This window comes from Apostichopus japonicus, chromosome 16, assembly GCF_037975245.1.
Source record: "Apostichopus japonicus isolate 1M-3 chromosome 16, ASM3797524v1, whole genome shotgun sequence".
Lineage (NCBI taxonomy): Eukaryota > Metazoa > Echinodermata > Holothuroidea > Aspidochirotida > Stichopodidae > Apostichopus > Apostichopus japonicus.
Genome location: NC_092576.1, coordinates 31,813,214 through 31,834,813, shown reverse-complemented (window position 1 = coordinate 31,834,813; position 21,600 = coordinate 31,813,214). Strand labels below are relative to the sequence as shown.

The window sequence follows — 21,600 nt, the reverse complement described above, 5'->3', positions numbered from 1 at the left end:
TGTATCTAAACAACGTTAGTTGTGGTAGCTGCATGTTAACTATATTACGCTATCGTGTATTGGTCAGTCAAGACATTTAGGGCAGAGGTGCCATTCAGAAGCTGTGTATCCCACTTTGTCATCACAGGGTTCCTAGATCAAGCTACTGTCAGACTATACAGTAGGTTAATCCTCTTCAGCCATTGATGAGCATATATGGCCTAATACGGGGGAAATGTTCCATCAGATAAGGCAATTGGTGGTCCCCGGAACCGAGTGGTAATTATATTGATAATACACTCCTGTATGGATGCCAATTGTGTGGAAATTCTTGATCATTTTAATAACACACCCCAATATAGACAGGTCCTAAATCTCTAAGCATTATATTTATTTCAATCAAGATCAATAATTCACTGATTGTACTTTTTGCAGACAACTAATGAAGAGCATGATGAAGTGCCTCAGGAGGAAATGAATACTATGGTATGTACCATAATATTTTGGTAAATTAATTTAAGACAATAATTATAGGTATGGGTATTAAACTATACAAGCTAGAATACACAATAGATGTAATCTATATACCCTAAGAATATAAAATATAACAGAATATGCATATTGAATCCCTCATATAACAGGTGAAAATATTCTACTGAACCCGTCCCATACCAAGCAGTTTTGATGATTTTCACACACATGATTTAGTGCATGGTGCATTCAATTGTTGGTCAGAATCGGGACATACATACAGTCAAATGTGGTGCAAACTGTAGATTTGCATTGTTTCACACAGATGATTTGACCATGGATACTTTTGTGGGGCTATGGTAAATTTCACAAACATGATTCAATAAGCCCTAGTACACCTTTTTTTTAAATTGTATCTAAACAACGTTAGTTGTGGTAGCTGCATGTTAACTATATTACGCTATCGTGTATTGGTCAGTCAAGACATTTAGGGCAGAGGTGCCATTCAGAAGCTGTGTATCCCACTTTGTCATCACAAGGTTCTTAGATCAAGCTACTGTCAGACTATAGAGTACATGAAGGTTAAAAACCCCTTCAGCCATTGATGAGCATATGGCCAAATACGGGAAAGCTTCCATCATGCTAAAATACACAATATATTACTATATAATCTATAACCTAAGAATATAAAATATATCAGAATGGACATAGTCAATACCTCATATAACAGGTGAAATATTGTACTGTCTACTGAACCCGTCCCATATCAAGCAATTTTTAGGCTGCAAAACAAAGAATCGGCCAGAAATATAGAAATAGCATGGTCTGAAGCAACAGCTATTATGATGATGGTCATGTCAATCATAGCATTGGAATTCCATATCGGCCTGATAAAAAAACTGGACAACTATATTCAGTTTTGCTTACAGGTTCTGCATGAACTAGCTGTAAAGATGTTTGTATTTTGCTCTCCCATATCCATTCAATGAAATGGTTGACTCGGTACAGGAAGAGTCTCTTATGTTAGACAAATTCACTGATCTATGTTTTGCTCAGAAGCTGATCTTAGGACTGAACCTGTCTTGATGTCCTGGCCTAGTTGCGTGACCTATTCCTAGGGATTGGGGAAATGTTTTTTTTCTGACACAATATACCTTTTTCTTGTTCTTAGAAAATTCATGTTTTTCTGTTTTAACATAACAAATTAAAAAAGTTGATTGTGAAAATAGTTTGATCTGTTATTTTGTTACATTTAAATGTCATTCTAAATATGTTTCATACTTACTTTGTTAATTTTATTCTTGTTTTAGGAAACTGCATGCAAATCAACATCAGTCTCATTCACAGGTGAGTTTTATTGTGTTCAATCCGAACAAATTGTTTTAAATACTTTTAGAGCCATTTTACTTTTATTGAACTCACTAATTTTTATCAGTTCTGTAAACTGCAAACTTCATTTTCACTCTTTCAGAATCCCCAAATGGTGCATTATATTTTGATGCTGATCTGAGAAAATACCATCATTCACTTGGTAAGTGAAACAGCATTTAAATAGCCTTTTAATTGTTACCTATTAATTAACAAGTTTTCTTTATGTATTCTGTTAGATATTTTATGCTATATATATTTCATTATATTTTGATGCCGATCTGAGAAAAATGAAGCCTTTGGACTATTAATTTTTAATGAGAACACTCTCTTCATTGTCTTTATGACTTATCGATTTTCATTTTTAAATTGCCACAGATAACAACCCCAATGAGCCTGTGTTTTTGGATGAAATGACAGGGAATATGTACTCATATGGTGAGTTAAATTGACATGTTACCTGAATGTTTATTTAACCGACTGAATGCAAAAGTAACATTTTTGAATTTCTGTAATTACAAAATATTAAGATATTTCAGATATTTTTAGATATTGCTCTATCATGCCTATTTGGTATTGGCTAAACTTATTTACTGTAATAGGAATAGATGTATAATATCCAAAACTTAAACAATTATTCTTCATTTCAACAGATATTTGTACTGTATCCTGCCAAGAGGTAAAGTATATAAAATTCTAATTTCCAGGGAAGAAATATTACCAAAATAAATTTTGTAGTATATTCTTAGCTATTCTTGTCTATGAAAGGAGGTGGTCATTGAAGCATAACATAACCAAAAATAAAAATGTTACTTCCAATTTAACTTTCATGTACGGAACATGTAAATTCACATGGTAAAATCAATACATGTTTTTTACAATTCAAATCGTGATTTTGGAACATATTCCACAGGCTTGTTTTGGTAAAAACTTCATCACATGAGTTATAAGGATTTGGAGAAGTTAACTTGAATAAATCCTAACTAAATGTTTTGACTCTGCTCCCACCCCCTCCCCCCTCCACAAAAAAAAGAGGAAAAAAATAATACATTGCCATATATACAGCATCTCAACAAAAATGTGCTAAATTCATTTCCCCATAGGAATCCTACAATTTTTATCAGTAATATGATACTAACATCAGAGGAAAATATTTAAAATTGGAATCTGTCAATTCATGATCATAGAAAAATAGGTTTTGTATCGAAATACACAAGAGATCAAAATAAGCAGATTTGTAGTAAATGCCCAAAGCTGTACATTCTAAGATTTGGCAGATACAGTATGTGCACGTTGTTGGTACAAACCATCAAAATGTGCTATAATGTACTTATGTATATGTTTCTGAAATACACACTGATTAACTATCAATGTATGCATGATATAACATGCATGTCATACCAATTATCTTTGAGGTGTAAGAAACATACTTTTCCCAAATTCCATGTGGTTTCTTGTTCCACAGCAGAACCACACAACAAGTAAATTTGAAAGAGTATAACTGCTTCCAATCCTGGAGTTTCATTAACAAAGTATATATATATAAATTTATAAGTTCCTTCAATTTTGCTCTTCAAATAGTAAAATGCTATCAGTTAAACTAAATGCAGCATTGCCTATTCTTTGATTCTATTTGTCCAGTAACAAACTGTTCTTCCTATAACAAATGATATGCAAAAAGTGTTAATAGTTACCCTAGGCCTGTATGCATTGCATCTATTGAATCCTTTGAAATACCAAAGGAGTATGTGCTGTAAATTTGCAAAAATGGCATAGAAATATTGTAGTTGATCACAGTTTAATTTTAGTATTAAATCAATTTATTTGATTTACAGGAGTATCCTGAACTTCAACCAGTATTTGATAAAATGATGCAGCAAATAGAAGAACAGGTAAACAGTCTTGCATAAATTATAGGCCTATCTCAGTGAATGTTTCCCAGCTGTCTTGATGATGCATATCTACAAGTATTAATTATCAGGGGTACTGTTAATTAGCTAAAGACTAGACTTTTAAGTCGCCAAAATGAAAAGATCTAGTCGCCATGGCCACCAGAATATACTGTATGTGAAAGGTGTGATCAGATTATCTGTGTGAAACTAGAATCTGCAGTTTGCTCCACACATGATAGTGTCTATGGGTACCATTGGCTTACAATTGCAACTGATCAATGTACCAATGAATCACTTGGCACTCCAGTAATGTTGGAAGGTGAAAGCCAAAGACCAAGAATTGGCAGCTAACTAACAATGTCAGGCAATATGTATTGCAGCTGGAGAGTTATATATTGTATATCAACAATGAATTTATATGGTTTATTGATTCACATTATTCTACTTCTTGCAGACATCTGATGATGATAGTGACAAAGCTATCTACGAAGAAAATGATTCCAAGGTATGTACAGTACTACCCTTGCAGTTACAGTAATTATTTCAAACCACACTTTTTCAAAAAACAATTGAGTCTCCTATTCCAGTTACAATGCAGATAAATAAATGGAATGGAAATATCACTTGAACAATATGTATTGCAGCTGTCACCTGGAGAGTTATATATTGTATATCAACAATGAATTTATATATGGTTTATTGATTCACTTTATTCTACTTCTTGCAGACATCTGATGATGATAATGACAAAGCTATCTACGAAGAAAATGATTCCAAGGTATGTACAGTACTACCCTTGCAATTAATTATTTCAAACCACACTTTTTCAAAAAACAATTGAGTCTCCTATTCCAGTTACAATGCAGATAAATAAATGGAATGGAAATATCACTTGAACAATATGTATTGCAGCTGTCACCTAGAGAGATTCAAAAACTTACTGGTTTGGATATTTACGAGTGACGAGCTTACCTGTCTCCTCACAACCTTAGCACCTCATTCTACCGTGCCTATAAAGTCCTGGTAAAATAATAACACTGTGCGCCCTCTATGACCGAACCCCCCCTCGGTCACTCCTCACTACTCATGAGACCACTCCTTAAAAGTGGCCTCACGGTCACCGAAATAGGGGTGGCCAGAATCCTCTGGCCACCCCCAAGGACTCCCGTCGACTAAACTTCTCAAAGGTGAGCCCTTAACAAAAGGCACTGATGCCTTCCTAGCAGGGAGAGTGTAATCCTCCCCGCCGCAGCGGGTAAGGGGGGGGACACTCTCCTGAGCCCTGCAGGCGAAACTACCCCTTTTTCCTAACAAGGAGCCTCATCCTGTAAAGGCCCAACACTTGCTAACCCTAAGACAACTTAGGTGAGTACGCCTATGAAAAACACAGGGTGCAAAGTTACCCTCACCGATAGACCTGGCCGGTGACTCTTAGTAGTTGTTGGCTCTGTCTATCTGGTGTTGTGCTTGGAGTCGTGAGCCTAGTCCAACGACTGCTCCCCCGTCCGGCTGTGTCCCACCCCCTCGGGGGAGGGAGGCGGGAATGGAGACAGGTAAGCTCGTCACTCGTAAATATCCAAACCAGTAAGTTTTGGAATATTTACTTCGCTCCTCGCTTACCTGTCTCCTCACAACCTTAGCACCGAGTGGCACTGCCCGATGGTGGGAGGCCCGAGGGGTGGGACCAAGTACCAACCGGCTACCACCGCGCTACCAAAAGCTGCCTCGGCGTGTAGAGTGTCAGGTAAGTAACAGGCGACGAACGTAGTTGGTGTTTTCCACGCTGCCACCTTGAGGATGTCCTGTATCGGGATACCGGCAGAGAGAGCTGTGGAAGCCGAGGCCCCACTGATGTTGTGATCTCTTGGCCGGGTATCCCCCCATCGTGAACGGGCGGATCATCTCTACTAGCCATCGGGATAGGGTATCTTTGGCGGCTGCTGTTTAAGGTGGTCGTGGCAGGATGAAAAGGGAGGTTGTTTGTCTCAACTTCTCTGTCCTGTTTAAGTACCACTTCAGTGCCCTGACTGGGCACCATCGCTTGTCCTCAGCCACTGATGAAAGGGTTTTGATTTCCGGAAAGAAAATGTCCCCGGGCAAGAAAGTCAAGGCCCGGTTCTTGGCAATAAGGGACGGGTCTGGAACTGTCCTCGCCCCATGGCCCTCGAATCTGATGTGGTTCTGTTTGGTTGTTAGGGCTTGGAGGTAACTCCTTCACGCTGACGCTACCGCAATGACGAAGAGTGTTTTCTTTGTAAGAGCAGCCAGGGAAACGTTCCCCGACGATTCGTACAGCGGCCCTGCCAGGGCATGCAGCACTGCTGAGAGCCCCGCAGAGGGGGCTAACTGTCTGACTCGTGGACGGCGATGAGCCATGCCTTTGGTGAGCTGGTCAATGTCTGGGTTAATGCCCAGCGTGGAGCCGTCTGGAAAACCAGACGTCCCCGTCTGGGGCCTGTGTGTGGGACCTGCGGCCTGGGACCCGGGGTCCGGAGGGAGCCACTAGGATGAGTTTACCCTTGGAGCTGCGAATCTTCCTCAGTATCTGGCTGATCATGCCAAAGGGGGGGGGGGGGAAGAATTTAAACCTCTGGTCCGTCTCAAGGCAGGGACCTGGCGCTATGTGGGAGGCTGCAGGTGGGACCGCCTGTTACAAAAGATGGGCAGCCCATTGTTGCCCTTTGTCGTAAGCAGGTCTATCAGAGGTATGCCGAACATGTGGAAAAACCTACCGCATGTTCCTTGCGAAGGGTTTACTCGTCGGGGTCGAGTTGTCCCCTGGGCAGAGCATCGGCCCTCACACTCTCCTTTCTGGCTATATGGGAGACCCATAGGGCCGTGCCAGATTCTGCAGCTGTGGTGACGGTCTCCCATGCCAGACGGCACAATCTCTCTGCCCTGGAGTCCTGAGAGCGAGGCGGAAGTACATGAAACCTGGTTATCTTTGCAAATAGAGTGTTGGGGCCGATCCTTTGCCCTGCTGACGCCACTGTGGTGCAGGAAAGTGGTTTCTCTGTATATGCTGCTAAAGAAGTCAAGGACAGTGGCCTGTATGATAACCTTGTTAGCGCCTGCAGTACAGCAGCACTCGCAGTACTGCTTGCATTACCACAGTACCGCTGATGACCCCTTTAGTTATCAACCAGTTGCAATCAGAAAACCTCTGAAGAAAAGTAATGCCTTGATGATGTAGACCTAAGCTGTACCCTGTAGGGAGGTTTAATGGAGGTTCTTTCCATGAAAAATAATATTAATAATAATATTGAGGGTTGAACTGCGCCGGCCTATCTATCGATAACGAAGCCAGAGGCGCTAGCAATATTACCCTGGTCAACAATAACCTGTTAAACAGAGAGAAATCCCTCCTGGATGGAAAGACGCAATGGAGATAAAGTGCCTTGCCCAAGGAAACAACAGAATGATCTGGCCAGGACTAAAACCTGCAAGCCTTAGATCACCAGTACACTGCCTACACCGCTTGACCACAGTGCTCTCCAAAAATTGAGTACTGAATGGATAGTTTGCTTCATCAGAGTCTTAATCAATGCTACAGCTGCTATGTGGCTTTTACAACTACAGTATATGTATGTATTTGTGTATGTAATTTAGATCATCCTGCAAGTAGGAACTTGTGAAGAAGCCTCATTGGCTTATCAAAGCCGCAAGCTGACCAAAGTCAGTCTCGTACATTCATATTTTAATGTCCATGACTATGAATTGTCAACAGCTCTGTAACTGGACAACATACATTAATCTTGGGGTGACTTGAACCGGGGACCTTTTGATTGGAAGGCACCGGGTTTAACCACTGAGCTAACTAAGCTACAGCCCTACTCACCAGGAACAAACTCCCAACAGGGGATGTGTAGGGTGGGTTTGTAGAAATTCCACCTCATAAATCCTGGCTGTTTAACGGAGTCCAGGGAGTTACTCAGCAAACACAAAGGCGTTACTAAATGTTTAGTCTTTTGCTATGATAGCGTTATTAGAGGTGTAAGAAATATGTTACCGAAACCCTTTAGGGGCTATTATTTCAAAACAATTTCCGTTAAGACATTAATATAACATTAATATAACGTAATATCTCATAGACATCTTATGTCAACGTTTTATCAACACCACATTTAACGTAATAAACACGTATTGAATGTTATGATAACGTACCCGTTACTTCTCAAATCTCTTCCTGTCGAGATGTGTCCATTTCGTAGTGCAGTAAAGGTATCCAGCTTCCTATTGAAACCACCTAGCGCCTAGGCTAGTCAAGACTAGGCCATCAGGTGCTACGAAATGCAACTCTGCTTAAGATGTCGGAACATCGAACATTGTTCATAAAGCGCATGCTGTATGTTCGGAGCGTGTTAGCGCTTGTAACTTGCTGGGGTTGTATCCTACCCCTTTTTCAACTTACTAACGCGTTTGTCTTGGTAATTCACCAAAGAAATAGGAAGAAAGGCTTATTCCATAGGATCGCTCACGTAGTCGATAGCTCGTTGCAGTAAAAGTTGAGCTTACACGTGTCAAGCCAGGTGGCTGCTTGGCCCCCCCCCTCCTCTCTTAACAAATGTGCCACGTTGTACCTTTTTTTCTGGCAGTTTGCCAAGGATCTATGAGCGTTATGTTTCCTGGCACTTTGCCAAGTCTCGAGAAAGTTCTCTTCCTAGCAGTTTGCCAAGGTTTTAAAGTAAACGGAATACTGTAAGTCATGAGAACCGATTTAAAACCCCTCAGTCTTACGCATTTTAACATGTTCTGGAAGTGGGTTCACCAGTGTTTTAAACGACAGTGTTTTTAAACACAAGTAAGATTTTAACCTAGGCAAATGGCGATGAATTATGATTAGAGAGGAGTATAATTAGCGAGGAGAATATGACCCATGAGTGTCTGCAGGTACTCGATAAATAAACACACATTTGGGATGTGTAGTGGTAGCGGTGTTTTTCCGCAAATGATTCGAACCTGTCGTCGCCGCTCAAGCTGCTAGTTCCGGGGGGGGGACACTCCCCCTATTCTGGGAAGCGGGAGTAACCGTCCTCTGTAACCCCGAAATCTAGGGGTCGACCTCGTCGTCTAGGCCGGACAGGTTGCCCGACGCTCTGCAAACCTTGCCGGGGAACAAATCAGGTTCCATTCTTTGGTCTGGGATTGATCGTGGTGTCGCGGCCGGGCTGGCCGTGGGTTGCGATCGCTCCTCGGCACCGATGTCTGTGTTCGGTGTCTGGGGATAAGTATTTCTCCCTTTGCCGTGGGAACCTGGCTCGGGGCTGGTTCTCTTTTCGGATTGGGCGCTTGCCCCTGCTACCCCGTTCTGGGGGCCCGGCATTGGTAATCTCGTCGGTTCCCGGCCTCAGGACCGGCCGCGGCTCCGGTTAGGGGGTCTGCGGGCCGGGCTTCTGCACCTGCTACCCCATTCTGGGGGCCTAGCAGTTGTTAATCTCGTTGTAAATGTTGTTGTAGTTGTAAATGTTATTGTAAATGTCGCAGTTGTAAATGTTGTTACTCTCGTAGGCTCCCGACTTCGGGACCAGTTTTGGATCCCGTTTGGAGATCTGCGGACCGGGCTTCTGCCCCTGCGCCCCCGTTCTCGTCGGGCCCGGGCCCTCCGGAGCCAATCTCTGAGGACCCAGCAGTCGATTGTATAGCTCTGGTTCCCGGCTCCGGGGGCGGTCTCGGATCTGGAGTGAAAACTCGGTTCTGCCTTCCCTTCGAGTCTCGCCGGACCCGGGGTCTCGCCGGACCCGGGGCCTCGCCGGACCCAGGCTCCCGGAGCCCGTCTCTGTGTGCGTACCACGCCGGGTACCACCACGCCGGTATTCCTCGACCCGGACATTCTGTCCTTTCCGGTGGGATTTTTTTTTTTTTTTTTTTTTCTCGCCGGACCCGGGCTCCCCGGAGCCTGCTATGGGACCGGCTCCGTTTCAGCGACCCCTCGGTCGTACTCTCTCTCTCGGACCCGAGCTCTCCGTGGCCTGTAGCCCGCGCTCCATGGGTCTCTCTTGCTGCGACCCGGACTGAGACGTTGCCTCTAGCCCGGCCGAGCCGTGCCTCTTCTCAAGAGGTCTTTTCTTGGCAGGAGCCTTGCTCCTGCCCTTCCCTCTGGCCGTAATCAACCGGACGTCGCCGGGACCGTTAGGGGTACTCTTTCTCTCTCTCTCCACCTCTCCTTCGGCCCTCTCCTGGCCACTTTCCTCCACCTCTCTCACCACTTCTCCCTCCTCCTCTCTCTCTCTCTCTTGTCTCTCCTATATCTTTTTCTGGGGCACCGATGGCCTAAGGAATCAAGTCCAGCCTGCCCTAAAGCTTGCTTCTTAGACTCGTAAGCCACTGGTCTATCTAGTGCCACTGGGCTGGCGGAAAATTTATGCAGACCAGGCATGGGTCCCGTCTGGTGTAGGTTCTACACTTAGGACACAAATCGTGTTCGACCCAGGTTCTGCCTGGCCGAAACATCGAAAGTTAAAAAAAAAAACTTCAGCTGGTTACGAGACAAACTAAAACGCCCGAATTAAGGAAAGACTAACTCTTAAGCTTACGGAAAAATGCAAACTAGCAAGAGAACGGGAGAGAACGGGAGGTACATAACGGTGAGTAGAGGTACGTAGCGTAACCTAGCAACGGCAAAATACGAAAAACGCTATGAAGTGGCCTAACAAAATCAACACAAGCTGAAAAAGAACATGAGAGAGCGAAATATAGAAGAAGAAATCGTGAATAGAAATACAATGTAGACATGCTATGAACATGAAAATACAACGACACGCCTATAGCGTGGGGAAGGGAAATTGGCGGGAAACCTAGGCAGTTCGCGGAACTGCTACCCCCGCAAAAAACCTAAGGGCGGAAACGCAGTAGGAATAAAAACAGTCCCCAAAACCCTCCCTTTCAACAAAAAAGGATACTTATCGGGCTGGAAAGGACTGCAATACTCCTAAGAATCCGAGGAAAGAAACTTCCAAAGATCGCTAAAGAAAACCAAGACGAAATCCAAGGGAAATATATCCACAAGAAATTCACGTGAAGACACTTTTAATGGTAGAATGAGTAGTGAGGAGTGACCGAGGGGGGGGAGGGGTTCGGTCATAGAGGGCGCACAGTGTTATTATTTTACCAGGACTTTATAGGCACGGTAGAATGAGGTGCTAAGGTTGTGAGGAGACAGGTAAGCGAGGAGCGAAGTAAATTTCTATATTGTATATCAACAATGAATTTATATGGTTTATTGATTCACTTTATTCTACTTCTTGCAGACATCTGATGATGATAATGACAAAGCTATCTATGAAGAAAATGATTCCAAGGTATGTACAGTACTACCCTTGCAGTTAATTATTTCAAATCACACTTTTTCAAAAAACAATTGAGTCTCCTAATATTCCAGTTACAATGCAGATAAATGAATGGAATGGAAATATCACTTGAACTTAATAAGAACCATGATGGCATTAAATTTCATGCATGAGAAGAGTTAAGGCAATCTGAGTGAATCTCATAGTATATACCAGAACATATATATAGAGAGGCAACATTTCATCAATATGAAGAATTTCTTTCTCACCAATAAATGGAGACCTATTAAAGTAGAATCATGAAGCAAACAAACATACCCTTAACTACCTTTAAGTATTAGGCATTAGTGTTGTATTACTGTAGTTCCACTAAAATTAGATCAAAATAATAGTCCTTATATTCTTCATAGAAACAACATAAGGAAGCGGTACATATATCCTCCAATCTAAATTATCTGTATGAAATGATGGAAGTCTGCAGTTGCACCACAACTGACAGTGAGTATGGGTACCACTGACCTACAACTGTATGTTAGTACAATGCATGCATGTGTGTCGCTCAAAAGTATGCATCAAAAATCGTGTGTGGAAGTAGTGTTACATATAGGATTTAAAAAAATAGTTGATGAGATTTTCATGTCATGGTCTGTCAATTAAACCCAACTTCTGTTTGTATAGGAACAAAGCACACTAGTGTCAGTGGCGTAACTCTCATGCTCTCGGGGGGGGGGGGGAGGCAAACCTCCAGGCACCTGGGCTAAGGGGCACCCAGGCCTGGATACCCTTTCAACACGATAATACTTTGTTTGCATGGCTATAATGGCTTAGGAAGAGAAGTAGAAACCTTTACCCACTTTACGCTTTTCACCCTATAAATATCAAAACCTTGAAAAAAATCCAGAATTTATAAGCATTATGATATGGTCAGGCCACAATCAGGGCCTATCAGTAGACTAGCAGCGAGTGACGAATCTTTGAAAGTACAGAAATTGGAAAAGATGAATACATTACTTTTAAGGCTAACTATTTTTACAACTTAACATGATTAGTTCATTAAAACATGAATTAAAATTGATCTAAAGTTCACAATCATTTGTAAGTTACAATCATTTGTAAGTTACAATCATTTTTAAGTGGCTATATGGCTTTCAAAACCAAAATTAATTTACTGTGCTGCACCATGCACACCATAGGTCAGAGGCGTCCCAATCCGTCGCTTTTGCACTGGGCACCCCAAACCAACGTTACGCCACTGTGTAGTGGTTAGTAACCAGCATTTATTCCATTTTAGCACAAAACATACACAAGATTAACCAAATATCATATTTACTCTAATTGCATAGATTTAGCATACAGTCTCCTACTATATGACAGTCTGTATACAATATTTATGTGAGTGCGCAACTTAATTTAGTGAGGTGCAAATTGACCAATCAGCATTTGCGACACCCACAATAGGATTTCACTCCACAAAAATCTACACATGAATTAACAAATTGACAAATTAATAGCATTTCTCCATAGCGTTAGATTGTAGTTCAATCAAATAAGTTTTTTGCGGGCTGCAATTAATTCACACAAAAAGTTTGTGTTTTCAGAATTAAATTTGATTAGAAAATCTTTGAAACAGTGGCCCCATCAGAGCAAACATGTCCCAACGATTGGTACCTTGACACCTGTTTTTACTACAAAGCAAAAACAACAACACACGGAGTGTTTACGTTCAGTCACAGTTGTTAAACAATAACAGGAATTCATGTTCTTGTGTAACGACATATGACATGGCAGTTTGTCGCAATCAGGGATGTTCTTGGCCCCTAACTATAGTCACTTTACATGTACTGTACCTGATTTGCAAATCAATATTAACATAGTCCTAATACATGCACATGGTTTTGTGTTTGTCTTAGCCCAGTGGCACTTCTATTAGATTGAATATGGCATTTGCCACTTTTAAAAAAACATGCATAAAGTTACTGATGGACATTTTTTTCAAAGCTAACAAAATAACTAGATTATTGCACTACAGTTGGTATTCTAAGACTGTCATGCCAAAAAGTAAGATATTATATACCGATTCCCTAGAAACTCTATGGAAAGCAGTGGCGGATCCAGGATTTCTGAAACGAGGGGCCCTCTTAATTTTCGCAAGGGGGTGGGGGGACCCGCTGGTCCTGCCCTTGGAAAGTTATGCATAGCTTGCCATTTGAGATGCATTATACAGTACATGTAGTTCAAGGAAATTCTGTATTTGTATTAAATTTTCATGTCTTTTTACATTAGATTCCAAAAAGGCTAAGGAAACTTAGACAATTAAGAAGCTACTCTAAAGATGATGCTGTCGAAAGTGATTTTGTACCATTTGATGAAGAAAGCGACACCTCTTCAGAAGAAGATGCTAACACATCAGATGAAGGCTATGCTGCTGATGAGAATCAACCCAGTACTAGTAATAAGGTATGTGTATTATCAACAGAGTACACTGCCCCAGAGGAAAAATCAAAAAGAGCTTGGAACAGACAACACTACTGCATCTACTGTGAGAAAACTGTTCTACAAATAGCACGACATTTCAAAACTCATCATTTTGATGAATCATTGGTGATTAAGGCCTTAAATGAACCTAAAAAGTCAAAGGAACGAAATGCCATTTTTGAAGAATTAAGAAAAAAGGGGGACCATGCCCACAATATAAAAGTCTTCAAAGAAGGAAAAGGTCAACTTTTGGTGTATAAAAGACCACAAATGGGGCTACTGGATGCAGAGGATTTCATTCCTTGTCCAGATTGTCACGGATATTTTGCAAAAAGATCTCTCTGGAGACACCAGAAAAATTGCACCTCAGAATCTAAAAATGAAAGTAAACAAACCTTGGGCCTTCGGAGAGCTGCCAGAGTACTGCTTCCCACAAAGGCAGACTGCAGTTCAAAACTGCAGAACATACTTGCAGGTATGAAGGCTGACAATATTGTATTAACAATACGTGCAGATCCTTGGTTATGCAAATTGGGGGAACACTACATCAATGACAGCCCAAATGCACACTACATTGTATCAGATAGGATGAGATCTGTTGCACGTCTTCTTCTCGAGACCCAAAAGCTAAATTGTGCCATAAAATCAGCTAAAGATTTAGTAAATCCATGCCATTTTGATAATGTAATTTCAGGTGTGAAGGGCTGCTGTGGGTTTGACGATGCATCGCAAATGTTTGCCACACCATCATTGGCTAAAAAGCTAGGTCAAAGCTTAAATGTGCTGGCAGATATAAGTATTGCAGAAGCAATAAAAGCTGCAGATGCTTCACAAGAGAACATGGCCGAGCAATTCTTAAAGCTTAAGAAATTGCAGTGGAACAAGAAAATTGCCACTAAAATCTACAAACAGCAAAGCAAACAAAAGTGGCAAAAGCCCCCTAAAATACCACTAACAGCTGATACTGTGAAATTGTATCAACTATTATCATGTAACATAAAAGAGACAAAAGAAAGTTTGAAAACAGAGGTAACAACATCGCTATGGAGGGAGTTGGCCTCACTAACTCTTACACAACTGATAATGTTTAACAGACGTCGACCTGGGGAAACCCAGAATCTTAAACTGGAAGATTACAAACAACAAACAGGGCAAAAAAAAGACTTTCAAGATGAGATATATGATTCACTTCCAGTAGCACAAAAAATTGCCTCAAAAAGGCTAAGCCTAATAATGACAAGGGGTAAGCGAGACCGCGGTGTTCCAGTAATGCTAACCCCCAACATGAAAGATTCAATAGAAATACTGAACAACACTAGGGAACTTGCTGGTGTTGATCCCCAAAACCCTTACATCTTTGCATGCCCATCAGGGGAGTCTCTACAGCCTCTTCGTGGATATGATTGCCTGCATAAATATGCACAACAGTGTGGGGCTCAAAATCCTGAACGCCTTACAGCCACAAATATGAGGAAGCATCTTGCTACATTGTCACAAATTTTGAATCTTTCAGAATCAGAATTAGAACAACTGGCTAATCACTTGGGGCATAATATCAGTGTTCACAAAGAATACTACCGCCTTCCACAAGATGTGATATTTCTTGCGAAAGTCAGCAAACTGTTACTTACTGCTGAAAAGGGCCATATTCATAAGTATCAAGGAAAAGCTTTGGCAGATTTTGAAATAGATAATAAAGAACTCTTGTCAGATAGAGAAATGTCTGATGAGAATGAAAGTGAGATAGATGAAGTTGAAACTCAAGAAATACCTGATAGCCAGGCTCATACAACTGTCAATACAAAATACAAAAAGAGAGTAATATCCTCAAGAACAAAATGGAGTAAACATGAAGAAACGGCTGTCATGAATGACCCACAGCTTAAGAAAGCCATCAAATCCATGCATCCTCCTGCATACAAAGCATGTCATGATGCAAGAGAAAACAATGCCTGTTTGCAAAATAGGTCAATTACACAAATCAAATCCAAAGTTTGGAACATTATACAGAAAAAATCTAAAGCACAGTTACAAAAGGAGCATTAGGACCTTTACACTTAACCAGTTTCCAGGGTTGTATTCTTCTTTGTCCAAGTGTGATCTCAGACAAGTCATTTTGAGAGAAAAAAGTAAACTGACATTGTATTCCCTATTTGAATCTAAATTGTGATAAAGAATGGTCTGTTCTAGATAACATCTTAATCTCAAATTCAATGCCTGGATTCTGGATTATATACACACCATCTCTTCCATTTAAATAGCCTGTGTTGTACATTTGTTAGTGATATATAACCAAGAGGTATATTTTCAAGTGAGCTACTGTACAGTAGTGTAGTAAATAATAGCTGAGCAAAATGTGCAACAAATAATGAGACATATATATAGCTTCAAGATTACCATGTTGTATTCTATATCACAGTATGGTACAAATGGGATAAATTAGCATGTTGAAAACACTACAAATTCGCAACAATATAATGCTTCTTACTGATTTGCCATTGTAATAGTTGATGATACTGGAAAATGTGAACAAACATTTACTCATTACTGCCAGCGAATTTATTCAGAAAAATCTTCACACTCCAATATTAAGGATATCACACACCCTTGCATATTGCCTAATTATAACATCATGATGCATGGTTGCACCAAGTGAGCTTTCATGCATTAATTGGGAGCTACAGTATTCAATACAGTTTGCACTTATTTGTAAGGAGTCTGATGTCAATACTGGAAATGCTTGGAGGAATCAAACATTTAATGCTGCATGATTGCATAACCAAGGATCTGCATTGTTATACTAGTACAATATTGGCAGCCGGCCTATACAAATACAATTTATATAAAAAAGTATAAAAAAAGGAATGAAAACCTGTCAGAAATACTTCCAGCCATTAATGACATGATAATAAGATTTTATTCTGAAATATAAGATACAACATTATTTTTAATTAGTGTCTGATAATCAAAAATTTAATTCTAGCAATACTGATCGATCCCGAACTGATCTTTTTCGGTTTCATGGGTTGGATCACATTTGGACAGGATGTCCACTTGCAGTTGGAGATATGTATGTGTGGAAAAGAGGGGTGGGAATGCGGAGTAGAGAGATGCCTCACTAACATACCATATGATGATGAAACAACATATTTTTGATCAATTTGCCTTTTTATTGTTTTTTTGGTTCAATTTATATGAACTTATATGCAGTATTGACATTTACTTTCATACATGTACATGTACTCTATTATGCCACATACAGTACACCAGAAAAGTACTGTAAGGAGGAGGTCGACCATGACCTCTGAATCTGTCCTACTGTAGCAGCTAACTTTACCAGTGAAATAGCATTGCAACAAGGAATTTGAACCGTTGACAGTTTTATTAATAATTATACAATCTACATTTTCACTCAAAATTGTACATATATTCATGGATTGAAACACTACAATTAACAATGAAATTCAATATTTGTAAATGTGTTTGTATGCATATACTGTAGATTTGTACATTTTCAATAAAAAGTCCTTTTACCATGCTGTCAATATTAATTCGAACAACCAAGATAGCATTCACATAACAATATTTGTATGTTTAAACTTCAACAGTTAAAGTTAAACAGTTGATTACATTTTTATAGTTAATCACACATTATTATTCTACTTGTTAAATGAATTCAAATTGTGTATTCTGTTCTTTTTATAGATGTTTCTCATTCTTTCTCTGTTTACACATTATTGAAAATACCAAATTTAAGTACTGAAATGAGTGCTGAATATCACAAATGTGAGTGCAATGTTTTTTAAGTCATGTAGATTTTGTAATGTTAGTTTTGTGCAAACTCTTGGAAAAAGTAATTTCTATGTCCCACAATATGATTAGGCAAGCAATATTAAATTGTGAATTACTTCAGTGCATCAATGTTGGATACATATTTTAAAGTCAATGCATGTGTATTTTATGCATTAGTAAATTAGTTAATTTCATGAAAAGGCAATATGCTACTCAATATATTTACTGTATAATTTCATTAACATTTTAATTGACTTTTCTACTGATTCTGGAAAAAATGAAGCCCAGACATCCATGGTAATAATTGAGAATGTACTACAGATGAAGTCTTGCCAAGGGGGTGGATCCAGAAGTTTATTTTGGGGTCCCCCATCCATAGTTTAATTTAGCAGTGCCAGGTTTAACAGGGATGCAATTAAATTAGAATCCTGCATTTAAATACTGAAACATTACTTTAATGTGATAAAATTCAATGCTTAATGATTTATATATGTTAATTGTGTGCCACACTTCGAAAAAGAATAATTCAATATTTTACAATATTATTGGAAATGTGGCAAAGTCAATATAAAATTTGAGTCTTGCATTTCATTATGTACAAAGTTTGAACTCATTCAGTCATGTAAATATCATTTCAGCATTGATGATATACTTTATGATAGTGCAAATTTAAGATTTGTTTGAATGTAGTAGTACTTAATTCATTTTGTTGGGTAGAAATGGCTTATTAACTTGAGGGTATATAGATCCAGTGAGGAGCATTTTTTATCAATTTTTTTATTGCTTCTTAGTGCCAATTTATATGAACTTTATGCAGTATTGCCATTTACTGGCATTTCATACCCCATTACACAGTACACCAGAAAAGTACTGTGAAGATCAGCTCAACCATGCTCTCTGGATCTGCCCTTGCAGCTAACTACCACTGAACTGTAACCATGATTGAACCATTGACTGTTGTATCACACATATTACATTTTATTGAAATTTAATAACTGTAACATCTGCTTTTTTTACTTAATTTGTACATATATATTCATGCATTTAAGCACTAAAATTAACAATTAAATGTTTTGAATTTATGTAGATTCAATGAAATTCTTCAATTTATATTACATTTGTACATATATATTCATGCATTTAAGCAATAAAATTAACAACTAAATGTTTTGAATTTATGTAGATTCAATGAAATTCATCAATTTATATTACATTTTCAATAAAAAATGTCCAGTGACAGTACATCTTGTTGTCAATATTAATTCTAACAATCAAAATTGTACCACTCACTTGAACAATATTTGTATTTTTATACTTTGTTTAACAGTTGAGTTATTTTAGTTAATTAATCCTTTCAGGTTGACATTGTATTATTCTGCTTGTTATTAAAATTTTAAATTGTAAATTAACAATGAAAAAATGTGTTCTTTTCATTTCTGTTCCAGTGTATAAAAATGGTGTTAAGGTCAACTATGAACTAGTGCTGGCCTCAATCAGCTGTTGGCTGAGATGATGGGATATAGCCACCATCCCAAATCTGGGTTGTTCACCTTGCATCTAAGATATTACCTAGTTGGAATTGAAACAAATCCAACTTTTGGCTATCAGCTAGGAAAATGCTAGTGGGATGATTTCATTTGGTATATTTTATTGAGCATTGTTTTATTCAAATCAATTGCAATGGTGTTATTAAGGGATATATTGTCTAGCACATTTGTGGTTGTATTGTCATCATTGCCACTTAGTCTACAATGTTAATAGGATTACTACGATACTTTGTATGAAATTTGTTTGAAATTATAGCATTAAACATTACAACATGATTAGAAGCTGTGCTGTAATTTAGAATCTATACTCGAAAATGGCACTAATTGACTTACTTTCAGCATGGCCAATGTTTTTTCACATCAACCACACCGATATAGAGTTAGGCAAGGGTGGATACAGGGGGGGGGGGCAACTGGGGGCAATTGCCACTCCTTCACGATTTTGGGTTCAGACACTTGGACACTCGGGACCTAGAAATGGACAGTCTGGACTTAGAAATGGACAGTCTGGACCTGAAATTGGACGCTCGGGACCTAATAGTAGACAGTCGGGACCTAATGAATAATGGACAGTCTGGACTTGATAGCTTATTCCTCCTGTCTCAGAAACGGACCCCTAGGTAAAACTTTAAAGTGCCCTCATTACAGGAGTAAACGACTTGAAACAAGTTTAAGATCATCACTTGATAGTACGCATCGAGTTACATCACGACACCAATTTATGTCCCGAAAACTATGTCGAATATGCTAACCCTAAGCTAACCCTAGCTAACCCACATTTAACGTAAACACGTAATGAATGTTATGATAACGTACCCGTTACTCCTCAAATCTCTCCATGTCGAGACGTGTCAATTTCGTAGTGTAGTACAGTAGAAGTATCCAACTTCCTATTGAAACCACCTAGCGCATAGCCACGACTAGGCTATCAGGTGCTACAAAATGCAACTGTGCTTAAAATGTCGGAACATCGAACATTATTCATGAAGCGCATACTGTATGCTCGGAGCGCTTGTACCTTCGCTGGGGTTTTATCCTACCCCTTTTCCAACTTACTAACGCGTTTGTCTTGGTAATTCACCCAAAAAGTAGAGAGAGAGGCTTATTCCATGGGATCGCTCACGTAGTCGACAGCTCGTTGCAGCAAACGTTGAGCTTACACGTGTCAATCCAGGTGACTGCTCGCCCCCCCCCCCCCCCTCTCATAACAAATATACAGCGCGGGTATATCTTCTTGGCAGTTTGCCAAGGTACTAAAAAGGGCTTCGTTTTCCTGGCACTTTGCCAAGTTTCGAGAACGTTCTCTTCCTGGCAGTTTGCCAAGGTACTACGAGACTGTACTAGAATCGCTTCAGTTTTGCGCATTTTGACATGCTCTAGAGGGGGTTCCACAAGCGTTTTAAACAACAAAACACAAGTAAGGTTTCAAACCTAGACATATGGCGATGAATTATAATGAGAGAGAAGTATAACTAGCGAGGAGAATATGACCCATGAATGCCCAGGAAATCTATGTCATGTCCTGGTTTCTGCTGGTACTCGTTAAACACACATTTGGGATGTGTAGTGATAAATGGTGTAGCGATTGCAGTGTCTTTCCGCAATTGATTCGAACCTGTCGTTGCAGCTCAAGCTGCTAGTTCCGGGGGGCAACACTCCCCTGATGAAAGAGACTTTTCCCCCTCTTGGAAGCGGGATTAACTTTGAGGCTGGGGATACGTATATCTCCGTTTGCCGTGGGAACCTCGCTCGGGCCGGCTTTCTTTTCGGATTGGGCGTTTGCCCTTACTACCCCGTTCTGGGGGCCCAGCAGTTGTTGATCTCATCGGTTCCCGGCTCCGGGACCGGCTCCTGGGATCCGGAGTGGAACCTCGGTTCCGCACTCCCTGTGAGGGCTCGCCGGACCCGTGGTCTCGTCGGACCCGGGCCCCCGGAGCCCATCTCGGTGTGCGTACCTAGCCGGGTACCACTCCCCTCGACCTGGACATTCTGTCCGTTCCGGTCGGAATTTCAAATGGGCTATTTATTGGCCTTGAGCCTTGCCCTTGCCTTCACCCTTGGTCATAGAATCCGGACGGTGCCGGGACCTTGGGGGCAATCTTTCTCCTCTCTCTCTCTCCTCCGGCCTCTCTCGCCGGACTCGGGCTCCCGGAGCCTATCTTCCTCAAAATAACCCCCCTATCATCCCAGGGAGGGATCGCTGGACCTCCCATCTACCACAACGTTTTAAGTTTTACCTCTTAAAGTGCCCCCAGTCAACAGGAGGGGGTTTCAAGAAGACGTATTTTTTCACAGTTTTCAAAACAAAAACACCTATTTTCCCATAAATAGAATTCATAATGATAAATAACCTTTCCTGATAAGAAAATTACACGGTCTTGGTAGCTAACGCAAGCTGATAGTCTCTGCTACTTACCCTGAAATGGTGTTGTCGCTGAAATCCCATGTGTGGGCGTGAGGAGGGTCCAAGAGAGGTCCAAAAGCGAGATTCCTCCTTATACTCTCATGTTAAATTTTGTATTTTTTCTGTTTTTTCTCTCAAAATAACCCCCCTATCACCCTAGGGGGGATCGCACTCCCAATTATGTTACCATTTTGGACAGCAGACATCCCAGTGGTGGTATGCTGTCAAAATGGACCCAAAAGGGCCTGGCTCCTGTGCGTGGTAAGGCCTGCAAGGTCCAAAGCGGGTTCCCTCCGTATACTCTAACGTTAAATTATTGACTTATTTCGGGGTTTTTCACAAAACAACCCCCCTATCACCCTTGGGAGGAATCGCACCCCCAATTA

General features: G+C 40.4%; 3 protein-coding genes across 11 annotated transcripts in view; 2 read left to right on the top strand and 1 right to left on the bottom strand.

Annotated features, from left to right (window-relative positions):
- Positions 1-20,000, top strand: part of LOC139982131 (uncharacterized) — a 221,487-nt gene extending 201,487 nt beyond the window's left edge. The window contains exons 4-13 of one of the 5 annotated variants that reach the window (XM_071994723.1): positions 415-465; positions 1,761-1,797; positions 1,922-1,981; positions 2,197-2,256; positions 2,472-2,497; positions 3,654-3,710; positions 4,165-4,215; positions 4,438-4,488; positions 10,958-11,008; positions 13,280-20,000. In XM_071994723.1, coding sequence (XP_071850824.1) covers positions 415-465; positions 1,761-1,797; positions 1,922-1,981; positions 2,197-2,256; positions 2,472-2,497; positions 3,654-3,710; positions 4,165-4,215; positions 4,438-4,488; positions 10,958-11,008; positions 13,280-15,517 — 2,682 coding nt within the window. In that variant the 3' untranslated portion in view covers positions 15,518-20,000. The remainder of the gene's footprint in view (positions 1-414; positions 466-1,760; positions 1,798-1,921; positions 1,982-2,196; positions 2,257-2,471; positions 2,498-3,653; positions 3,711-4,164; positions 4,216-4,437; positions 4,489-10,957; positions 11,009-13,279) is intronic. The other 4 variants (XM_071994727.1, XM_071994725.1, XM_071994728.1 and 1 more) reach the window with 4 other exon arrangements.
- LOC139982139 (uncharacterized) overlaps positions 1-21,600 on the top strand; it is a 272,671-nt gene that overhangs the window by 37,825 nt on the left and 213,246 nt on the right. The window lies entirely within an intron of this gene.
- LOC139982126 (uncharacterized) overlaps positions 1-21,600 on the bottom strand; it is a 153,372-nt gene that overhangs the window by 93,936 nt on the left and 37,836 nt on the right. The window lies entirely within an intron of this gene.